Source organism: Leuciscus leuciscus (assembly GCF_965113295.1).
Source record: "Leuciscus leuciscus genome assembly, chromosome: 14".
NCBI lineage: Eukaryota > Metazoa > Chordata > Actinopteri > Cypriniformes > Leuciscidae > Leuciscus > Leuciscus leuciscus.
Window position 1 is genome coordinate 17401768 of NC_138738.1, and position 12505 is coordinate 17414272.

At 36.1% G+C, this 12505-nt stretch overlaps 1 protein-coding gene across 12 annotated transcripts in view; it reads right to left on the reverse strand.

The window, feature by feature from the left end:
• dlg1a (discs large MAGUK scaffold protein 1a) overlaps positions 1–12505 on the reverse strand; it is a 131069-nt gene that overhangs the window by 58245 nt on the left and 60319 nt on the right. The window contains exon 1 of one of the 12 annotated variants that reach the window (XM_082189510.1): positions 6457–8276. The exons of the other annotated variants lie outside the window; for them this stretch is intronic. Within the exon in view, the coding sequence (XP_082045636.1) occupies positions 6457–6672 (216 nt within the window). The 5' untranslated portion in view covers positions 6673–8276. Of the gene's footprint in view, positions 1–6456; positions 8277–12505 lie in introns of those variants that run through there. 12 annotated transcript variants of the gene reach the window in all.

The window sequence follows — 12505 nt, forward strand, 5'->3', positions numbered from 1 at the left end:
ATCAAGTTAAAGGTAGAAATGTAACAATATTAAAACTCTTGACCAATAGCAATAAGACAATAATTATTTTCATGTTATGACATGTTAAACTAAATTATAAAATAAATAAAAATAAATAATAATAAAAAAGTAAATAATTGCATAATTTAGGCATCACAACATAATAATGTGCTGTATGAAAAATAATAATTTTGAGATTTACTAAGGATTATATTTATCCGTGTTATTCAAATATACATGTTTTTAAAGATTAACATTACTAAATGTAATACTAAATGTAAAAATGGGAAATGAGCATGCACAACTACTGTAAACATCCAATACTGACAGATACGGACTAATTACGGAACGGATACACATATTATGTTTCCACTTTTCAGACAAATGACTTGTGTAACTGAATAGAAAATAGTATTTTTTTTTAAAAAATAATTAAAAAAATATGGCAACTCAATAGAAGCCATTAAGAGGCATTCACTTGTGAGGTCAATCTTTTTATAATATGATGTAAAGCCACTACGGAGCTATAAATACACCCAAAGACACTATATTCTCTGCACTTTATCTGTACATCATGAAGACTACTGAGACAACTGAAGACTCTACCAATCATTATAATAACTACTCGTTAAACTTCGTTTAAAAAAAATCTGATCAGCTTGACAGAAAAACTGGGATGGGACTATCTGTTGAAATCTGTCACCATATTTGCATTTCCTCCTTCAAAGATGAAGCGTGTATATTGAAATTATATCTTTCATTATACTGAAAGGCAGCATTAACTGTTAATATATTGTCTTTGAAAAGATCAAGAAAATATTTTGAGCTTCCTAAATAACTCACAACATTATGACTCAAACTATGGCATGACTTTATGGTGGGTCAATCTGTCTGACGGACCAATGGCAGCCAAGGGAGGGTTCTGAAAATCTACTTTTAAATAGAACACATTGTAAGGTCAGGATTGAGCAAAAAATATTATATTATTATTAGTATTAGTATTATTATTATTATTATTATTAAGAAGATGAAGAATTAGAAAATTAATAATAAAAACAATAATATTATTATTTTTTATTATTCATTTATATTATTATTGTTAATATTAAGAAAAATAAGAAAGTGTTTATACATAATTAGAACATTAATAATAATAATAATAATAATAATAGGCTATGTATTATTGCTGTTATTATTGATTTATATTTATTATAATAATTATTCATATTAAGAAAAAGAAGAAAAAAGAAAAAGTAGGTGTTTATAAATGGTTAGAACATTAATAGTAATAATAACAATAATATTTATTATTATTGATTTATATTTATAATAATAATAATAATTATTATTATTATTAAAAATATGATTTTATTATTATTATTGATTTATATTTATAAAATAATAATAATAATAATAATAATAATAATATAATCATAATTACTAATATTATTAATACTACTACTACTACTACTACTACTAATAATAATAATAATAATAATAAATAGACAATTTGTTTATGAACAATTAGAACATTAATAATAATGACAACAATTATATTTATTGTTATTATTATTGATTTATATTTATAATTATTATTCTTTTTATATTAAGAAAAAAAAAAATTGTATTATTGATTTACATTTATCATAATAATAATAATAATAATATTTTAAAAGGCTGGACCTAATTAAATAGCACTAAATAGTCACTTTTTCTTATTAAATCATAAGATGGTTAAATCCTTTTCCTAAAGGTTAGCTTGACTGTATTTCACATCATGAGTTGCTTGTAGCTTGGGAAGCTTCTCTGACACTTTATTCTATGCGAGTGGTGGTGGCCCTGCACTCAAGAGCCAGTAACCGCAGAGCCACTATTATACACTTGTACAACACACTTAACAGTTAACACCAATCCGGTCAAGATGTGCTGCCACTGCAAATGATCTACAGCACACTGTTTGGATTAAAGCAGGCTTAATGGCAAATTATCAATTAATGAACACTCAAATCACTTTGCCCTCTGCAAAACACCTCTAATGCGTCCTATTGTACAAACTGCAGCCGGAGGATGTGTCAAAACAGGATCAGTATCGTCTTAAACGGAGAAGCAAAATGTTCATTCCTGTTGCCATGATTCACTGTGGAGAATGTCTCCTACACACACACAGCCCACAGATCTCTCTCCTCCACCTCCCCCGGCCAGCACGCACAGGAGCGAGCCGGAGAAATACTCATCTGCCTGAAGAAGAAGAAGGCGGCATTTTAATCTACTACAACCTTGCTGAAACCATAAATGACACCAGGAAGGAGGGTCCCTCTTTTGTCTCAGCTGAACTAATAGGGTTAATGGGCAGGGTCACAGAGGGTGATTGGGTGGCTATTACGATGGTGATTGATGAAGCGACGGCAAACTCATCTGCTGTTTACCTAAGAGCAAGAGTTCCACCTGGACATCGCCCCTGATGAAAGAAACTCGGTCATACAAAGCTCTATGTTCAACAGATATGAGAAATAAATAAACAAGTGCTGCCACATGATGAAATGTCCTTGCTTGACGATCGCTATGGCAACACCATGGCAACAGCTGAAGCTGCAGTGAGACCTGCGAGGCTATGCATGCTCTCAGGAAGACTGCAGCTCTACGGATCTTAAACTGGCTCTCTTGAATTTACATCAAGTCATTTACGCAAGCCATGCTGGGATTTTTAGCTTTATATTGTTATGATTTTTCTTATAACATTGCATTGAAACTTCAGGTCCTTGTATTCACATGTTTCTATTCATACATGCCATTTACTACAGTTTATTTAATGAGAGTTCAGCTATGATCTTAAAAATACAGGTTCCAAAAGGGGGTTTTCGCAGCAATGCCACAGACCATTTTTGGTTCAACAAATAACAGTGAACAGTTTTTTTCTTAGTGTGAAGAACATTTAAAAAATCTAAAGAACCTTTCTCCGTTATACAGAACCATGCGTGTAATGGAAAGGTAAGCTGGATGTTAAAGGTTCGTCATGGAAGCTGCCAATAAAGAAGCTTTATTTTTAAGATTGTAATAAAACAAGACTCGCTGTATGGAAATGTATATTGCATGAGGTAGGTGACACCTATTAGATATCAACAACATGGCAATGTTAATAGTTTCCATAAGTGGTTACACAAATGGTAATGCAACTACATCACTCGTTTAGCTCCTAATTTCACCTGTGCCACACACACACACCACACACACACACACACACACACACACATTAAGGTGCAGTGGTAAATGAAGGGGGGGGGGGCTGAGCTTGAGATCTTGGTGGGTGGATGATGGAAATCTGGCGTATCATCGCGATGCCTTTACCAGAAATAGTTCAGCAGAAGCAGGTAGAACATGGAAATCTTATACAGATGTGACACATAAAGAATACACACATATCCATGCCACAGAAGTATGTGTCCATACCGAAAATATGTCATTTAAAATATCCTTTAGAGCTAGAATTATATAGAACATTTTAAGATTTTTGGCAAGAGGTTTTACTCAAACTTGGAGTGCTGCAAACATTAAAGCAAAAGGAGAAAAAATACATTTTAATTTTTTAAAATATAATATATAATAAAAATATAATATAATAATATAATATAAATATATAAGCATAACATAATTAAATAGAAAAGTGGACTTTTTAAGGTCAGTGACATTACTATATAACACTTACTTTTTCATTGGCTGCTATAATTATAATTAGGCAGCCCATAAGCACCACAACAAAAAGCACTGCTCTAAAGTAAACGCTTTTGTCTTTTGATGCCATGCTCTTTCGGTCTCTCGAAGCTTTTGTGGAAAAACTGATCAAATACTTTGCGTTTTTCCAGTTAAATAATTTCCCTCCTTCAGTATAAGATGAATTTCATGCTCATAAATTATGTTTGATTCAAAGCACAGATCTTCATGTATTTCGCTTTCTCATTAAGTGGATCCATGACTTCAAATGGTCCATAAATCTAACAGCCAATGGCTTCACATTACCTTGGAGTCTTAGCAATAACTTTCCCCCATTTGTGAGATCAAGGTGAAGCCAAAATTTTACATGGTGTGTGTCATTTGATACATTCAGCTGTGACATTTAAATATGGTTGATTGAAGATGCCATATATCATGCAAATAGCAAGTTAAAAAATGTACGCCAAGTTGGATTAATACTTTTAGGCTTCCAGACAGACATAACATAATGCAGCACTTCTAACATGAGCATCTCTGCAATACGATGCAAGGTGAAGCAAATAAAAATTTGCTTAAATTATGCAATCAGCAACCAAAATATCAGATGGATCACTGTAGACTTTCAGCTAAGGGTTTAAAAGAATAATTCACCCAATATTAAAATTTGAGATATCTATATTAGATATTCTAGCGGGCCCCCCGGTGTGAGATTTTTTATTTTAGAACATCTTAATTCCATGCCGATGCATCATGCAGCCACTGTATGACATATGTATTGCTTTTATGCTTTTTAAAGCACTGAGCCCATCCATCTCTGGCTTAGCGCCAGCCAAAACCCAAAAACATTCTAATCGCACCGGTGTGATTGTACATGTCAAAGGGTTAAATCAATCACATTTCGGGGGTGGAGGGGGGACAAATTGAGGTGGCACAAATCAGATCTGAGGGAGCAATGCCCCCTTTTGCCCCCTCTGACGACCAGCCCTGCCTATGACTCATGCACTCACAACGACTCCACTCACTGGTTCAAGGATCTGGTCACAGCATTGTCTGACAGAACAAAATGAAAGTCATTATTGATTGATAATCTTCCCCTCCAGTGAGCTCTTAATTGCCATCATATGGCTCCAGAAAACTTGAAAGTTGGAATTATGGCAGTAGTTTTTTAAGTCCCCATTCATTGGGCTATTGTAACATTACTCAAAATTACACCATCACCTGATGGCGATAAAATAACCATAGCTGCAATAGTACATTTCTAAAAAGTTTTCAGTGTTCATAATGTCAGTCCAACTCAGCAATGGTCTAGTGAGTTGCATTGGGTTGCATCACAAATCCATGGTCTCTCCTATGCATATATTGCTTTGCTCTTATATCACTTCATATCCAATATTAACATTTGATTATCTGGAGATGACCCAAATCAAGAGTAGTGTTAGTTCTGGCAGGTCAAGTCAGTCAAGCTTGCATCAGCTGACTCTCAGCTGATCCACGTCTACCTATAGGAATACGATGCCTATCAAAGCATCCCTATATAAGGTCTATTCAGTAAAGCATACTGTAAAGCATTCCCAGACTATATTTTCAGAATATCTCCACACTCTACTTCCACTATATTACATACATTTTTTTTAAAAAAGCTGTGTTATGTAGGTATAATTGGGAAGAATTGCTGGTTTGGCCCTTTTGAAAACATTCATGAAAAATAAGTTTATAACAAGTGTGGTAACAAAGTTAATGGCAGGAATACAAGAACTGACTGTAAAGCCCTTTGTTGCAGCTTCTAATTGTCTTGCTTTCATTCTAGGGCATGACCCCCCATGACACAATGAGTGACTGTTTGTTCTTTGGATCAGAACCAGCCTACCAGACAGACTACTTTTTCTTTTTTCTTTTTTGGTCCGCTCCCTCAGGTCACTTCTGGCCAGAAAAGAGGAGCAGAACTACTTCGAATTAACCGCTTTATATGATTATATTCAAGAGGACTATCATTCACCAACTGAGTGCTTTCCTCTACCTATGGGAAGCAGATACTTCAACTGTCCAGTATGATTATTATGTATTGTAACTCTCAATTAAATGGGCTTTCACTGAATAGCTCAGCCAATTCATCAGGAGAAGCAAATAATTAATTGAATACATAAATAGCTTTATACCTGCACTTTCTTTCAAGCAAAGTGACTATCAGGGCTAAGCATTTTTCTGCACATAATAATGTTAATACTCCCCTCCCACCCCCCCCCCACCAAAACCACCTCCTTCACCCCCCCCCATTGCAAACATGGAAGACAAACTAAGCAAATAAAAGGATTAAGACTATTTGAAAGATGTAGATGCGTCACTCCAGACAAGAAAACTCAACAAAACCAAATCTTTTCTACCGAAAGGATAACACAATGGCATTGCTTTTTACTAGCAAAAGTCATACCAAAAGGTAGATGTACCAAAGCTACGTGTCCAGTCAACATCCCTGTTGTTCATAGTAATATGGTTACAAAATGCTATTGCCTTTGCAAACAGTGAAAGGACAAACTAAGCAAATAAAAGGTACATTTAATTCTGTAAGGATTAGGAGGTGTTGAAAGACATGGATGTTTCACTCTAGTCAAAAACCCCAACAAAACCAAACCCTGATTGGCTAAATTATGCATTCTCAAGAGCTCAACTAGTTTACAGTGATGTTTCCCCACACTTTGCAAGTACACGTGCATCAACTCATGCAGCAGGTGTGCTGTGGCAAAGAGTTACCTGGCTTGCTCCTGCCGTGATGCAGTCGCTGAAGGCACCGCGTCGCGTGAAGAAGGCCAGCAGCTGCTGCCAGCGAGAGGAAGACGAAGGCAGTTCTTCGCTGGAGCTCCGTTTGGCCCACTGCCTCTGTTTGGACCCTGGGGCAGCATGACCGGATGCGGTGTTGGCCCGGCCGCCTCGCGGGTACAGCGTGTTGTTCCCAAAGATGTAGTTCATCACAGCCCTTGGGGCCAGGACAGATCCGCAACAGCTGTCAAGCGCCGAGGCAGTTCGGAAAGTGGAAGCGTGGAAGAAGAGGGAGGGTGCACCTGGATAAGGTTACAGCATCCTCTCACGGATCCGACGACGGAACAATGCAAGCGTAAAGTCGGAGCCGACAGCCCCAAAATCCATCCACGCCCAACTCACAACCTTCCTGTCCTCACCAGCTGGGAGATCAAGTGTGCAGCAGTCTCATGCTGGAAGGTGGAGTGGGCAGCAAGAAGGGAGGAGGTGATCGTGCTGCCTACGAATGGTGCACGCTACTCTGGGATGTGACTCCAGCTCCAGACGAGCTGAGACCTGAGAGAGGATCAATGAAGGACCGGGGAGCTCTCTGTGCATGGGGGAGAACCTAAGAGCCTGAAGAAGCAGGAAATGGGTTCAATTAACTGGCAAGTGTTGCAGTCGAAAGCCCACAGTTCTCCAGGGATTCTTAATCTAAATGGACTGGGGCTACAAGATCGTCCACGAGCAGGTATCAATCACATAACTTTCTTAAAAGGAAAAGAAAGCCTTCCACTGCGCATTAAATATAGATGCTGGCATTCAGGGTGGTACCCTGATGAAAAAGAAACGATTGGTGTTGTTGTAGTCCTTTTTTTCTTAGGCATGGCCACACTCGGAGGACTCCAGTTCTCCGGCTGATCATTAGAGCCAGCCGAGCCACAAAAACTATTTCAGCAAAGCTATTGATTTTTCCCTCCTCCTTGCACTTTAGACTAAAAGCTTCATTGTCGGAAAATATACGATTACCTAATGATTATAAAACTTTGTGCTAGCAAACATACTCACGGCTCCGAACGGGAGAGAGAGGCATAGATCCAGTGAGATCCAGGGGTAAAGGTAGATCCAGAAAGCAAGCGTGCGCTACGCGTACAGAAGAAGATGACGATTCCATGCTGTCTGGATGCTCCTTCTGACACAGATCAGCTTTCACACACTGCAGTCTCTTTCCACACACACATGATTCAGTGAGGGGGAGACAAAAGGCTGTGCCTTCACAGGCAGAAAAAAAAAGGAGAGAGAAAGCGATTGCAAAAATAACCTCGTCTTTGTTAATAAGACTAGAATTCCTGTAGATCTCCACCACGGCAACGCTCTGCAGTCAAACCTATTGACGGCGGCTCTGTGCCGGTAAAAACTATCCAAGGTGTGCCACAGGTGTCAAATGAGGTAACAGACATTGTCACAGCTTGTGCTCTATTCCCCCAGGACCAAAACCATGGCAACAGCTTCCACATCAAATAAAGCAAGCAACCCCACAGAGCCTGAGCCCTGCCTTCTCCTCCACCTAAATAGCTTATATTCACAGGGCTTTAATAGAAATTAAAGAACCACCAGTGATGGGCCTTTTAGAGCACAGCATCTGATCAGAGATACTGGCAACCGTCTTCAGTGATACCGGCAATTTTCAAATTAGCACAAGGAAGGGCAAAAAACAAACAAACAAACAAACAAACAAACAAAAACAAATCTATGACGTCCTTTTGTGGTTAAGGGAAATAATGGCACTAAAGCTGCTTTTAAAAAACACTGTAAATGCATTCAGTATTTGCATTTACTAAATAAACAATAAAAGGGATGTAAATAAATAAATAATTATTTAAACTTGTTTCTTTAAAAAATATTTTATTTTATTTTATTTTATATTTCAGTTGTATTTGAAAGTCTACGCAAGCCAACAATGACATAAATCGCTGCCTTGAGACAATGCCCCAGGACATGCTTTCTAGCATTCTCATTTAAATTTGACCTTCTAAATGTTGGTGTGTATCAATAATTCATCAGCAATTAAATAAAAACACTGTGCATTTATTTTTCATGAGTGTTGCTGCAGACCCCTCACCATGGCATGCCGTCTTCATGGACACCTCGAAAATCCAGACCCCCAACATCACAGCAGCTCAAGACTGTTAAAACTCGTACAGAGATTCATGCTACTGTTTAATCGCAATGACACTAGATCCAGATCTAGTTCTCGGATCCAATTAGGTGTCCTAAATCAACAGCTGGACTTGACAATTACACAATAGCTTGAAACCTTATCCAAACCTTACTGTAACACTGATCACTCTAGATATGTAGTTCTCAACTGATGAATCACCAGCCTAAATTGGGTCACAGGTGTGCAGGGAAAAACAATATATGTAATTATACATAGCCATGAGGATATCAATATAGATGAGCTTAATGTTTAAGAGGGAGGGGTGAAAACCATTCCTTGTAGACATCGACGTGTACATCCAATCAAAAACTATTTTAGTATTTTAGAGCAAACTCCTCCAATAAACTTGGTGGAAGTAGACAAATTCCAACATGGACACTCTCTAACTACAATAACTGCAACCAAGACTACATTAAATTCAATTTAACAATAAATAAACATGGTTTGTGCTGACTGAAATTTTGTGTGTTTATTATTGGCTGTCGGGAGTAAAAATTCCATATTCTGTGAATGTCAAGTTAATAAGTTCACATGTATTGTTTGCTTTATGCAGTTAATGGTGATATTAATAAAATTACTAACATTCAAACAACAATTTTTTAAGATTAAACACTGAGGTTTTACTAATAACACTATCTAGGGACTTTTTCTTTTTTACTTTTGTATGTTAAACTATTTTGCTACTGGATTGAGTCGCCACAATGTCTAATGTAAAATCTGTGTACCGAAGCAAAACTGCTCTGGGCTTTATTGCACTGCTGATGAAGCAAAGTGCTGTAGAATAGCAAATCATACTTTACAGATAAGACAAGCTCTTTGTCACATTGATAGACACAGGATTGATATTGCACTTCTGTGACTGTCAGAGCAGAACGTCATTGTTCCAACACAAAATGTTCAGTTCAGCCTATGACATGTAAGAGAGAGGCGTGATCATTTAATTACTGTACAGCTCATTTATTTCCCTATAGAGCAAAAGACTACAAAGCAAGCAGTAATATGGGTTCTGCAGACTGTATTATAAGAAAACAGAAAAGCAGAGAAAGAATAGGGGAACAAAGAAAACCATTGCAAATGAATAAACATCCATGCCAATCACCAATTTGTTGCCATTTTCTGCTTCCTTTGTTCATGTGTAATTTAGATTATTACTGTTTTTATAATAACAGTAAAACGTAGGTGGTGCTTGTCTATGCAAAACTCACTGCAATATTAGGGCGTTCTTGGATGTTGTCAGTTGCTAAGATGTTCATGGTTGCTAGGTTGCTTGAATCAATAGATCTGACACCCAAATCTATATAATAATCGGGTCCATAGATCATTTTAATCTATTGGGGTTTTTTTTGTGTGTTTTTTTACTGTCCACCGGTCAAAATTAATTCAACTAACTGCTTTGAATATTAATGAATGAACATTAATATTAATTTGTTCTATTATCAAACAATTATGCCTTGGCAAAAACCATTAATTAAAAATGATTTATATGAGATGGTGTGGCATACAATGGGGTCTAACACTGGGGACCACTAGTAAAAATGCAGATTTTTCACATTTAAAATTATTATCATCCTAAAAACTACAGTGAAAAGCTGAACCAACAAAGATCATGTCAGTATTTCTTAGTATTTGAAAGTACAATCTAATGATCATGTCCTCTTTGTCATTTCTTCATACTAAATGTTTAAAATGTAATTCCTAGATTTTCAATGGTGACTTTTGACACCCAGTATATAAATTAATCAATTAAAATTGTATATGTTATATTAAATTAAATTGTAATTAATTGTAATAAAAATTCAACTACATATACAAAAAGCTTTTGTAGCTCTTTAATCTTGACAACACTGGTTTGACAAATAAAATTATCAAATGGATCTAATGTAAAACATTTTTAACAAGACTTCTTTCACCTGCTATTATACACTTAATCACAAAAGTGTTGAAATACTTTGACTCATTTTAAAGATGCCTCTCCATTCTAATAAGCAGCTGTCTCTTTTGTTTACCACCTCACAGTCTCTGAGCCATTCCTCCTTTTCCCCAACCACCAGCATTATGGGCAATCAATCGATAGCACAATACAAGGACAAAAGCCTTCGGAGCGTCCCTTGCCTCTTCCCCAAGCTCTCAGTCTCAAGGCCAAATGAATTTCAGCAGTAAACACGCAAAGAGATGAGCAGTTATTTCAGAGATGGGGTGACAATAAAAATGGCATGTGGTGCTACTCTACATGTTAATGTGTATATCTTCTGTCGGCAGACACCGCATGATTGTTACATTATCGTATTCGCAGTGCATTTTCCTTTCATGCTCACAGACACACAATTACATTAAAGGTATAAAAATGCAGAACCACAGAGAGACTTTTAAAATGCAGCATATCTAATGATAAGAAAAACACATGGGGATGAGCTCATGTCATGAGCTTTAGTTATTCATCCATTTATACTGCTTCTAACAAAAATGATATATATATATATATATATAGCAAATTGGGTATATGATTTATGATTCTTTATGGTGCTTTTTTTTTTTTTTTGAGTCTGGCATTATTTGGACGAGAAAAGCTCTGACATTCTGCCATGTATCTCCTTTTGTGTTTCACAGAAGAAAGAAAATATGTAAAATTATATATATCATGTAGTATATGATTTATAAAGAATCAATCATAAATCATATACCACATTTGCTATATTCCAAGTCTTCTGAAGCCATTCAATAGATTTATGGGAGGAAAGATGAGCACACAATCACATGGACTACTTTTAAGGATACTTTCATGGTGCTTTTTTTGTCACTTTGAAGCTTGCCATTATAAATAGACATCTACTTTTGTTGTATGGTCTCTCTGCCTAACAACACCTTTTGCATTCTACGGAAGCAAGAAAATAAATTTGGTTAAAAAAACAAAACAAATGTGAATTATAACAGAGTATTCATTTGGGGTAAACGGTAACTTTAAGGCCCGGTTTCAGGCTTAGATTAAGCCAGGATTAGGACTTTGTTCAATTAGGACATTTAAGTAGCTTTTATAAACATGCCTTAAGACAAAAACATTACTGGTGTGAATCTTGAGACAAAACAATGGCAGTGACATTTTAAAATATGTCAGTGCAAGTAGCTTTCAGTTAAAACAGCTGAAAACATGCATTTTAGTCTGGGACTAGCTTAAGCCTTGTCTGTTACGTGTTTTAAAGAAGTTTATTATCATGCTAATAGAGTAAAAAAAATTATGCAATCACAGCATGATTTTTTTTTCTTTCCTTTTCAACAAAAGAACTTTGTGCCACTTACAATATTTGCAAGGCAAAATAATAAGTACATTTTAAAAAATAAATAAATTACTACCACTAAATCAAAACAAAACAAAACCAACTGAAAACAAACAAAACAAAAACAAAACCAATTGAAACCAAACCATAATACAAAACCTACAGAGCCCCTAAAGGGACAAGGTGATGGTGAACAAATTTAATGGGAAAAAAATTATATTTCCAATGCTTTTGCATTCTCTCGCAAAACTTTTGTGTTCCCCTGAAAAACTTAGTGTCTGCACGCAAAACCTTTGTGAGTGAAATAATGAGGAGGGGGAACGTAATACTTTCGAGAGTGAATGCAAAAACAATGAAATACGTTTCCTCCCCTCTCATATTTTTGTCCATCATCACGTCCCCTTAGGGGCTCTGTTTAAAAAAAAACTAAAAAACACTAAAACACACACACACAACAAAAATTCGACAACTTTAAAAAAAGAAACAAGATGTATGCTGCAGTTACTTTGCAGTTAAACTGGACAGTCCAAATCTGTGTATACTTTAGTATTAAAGTACATAGAAGATACTG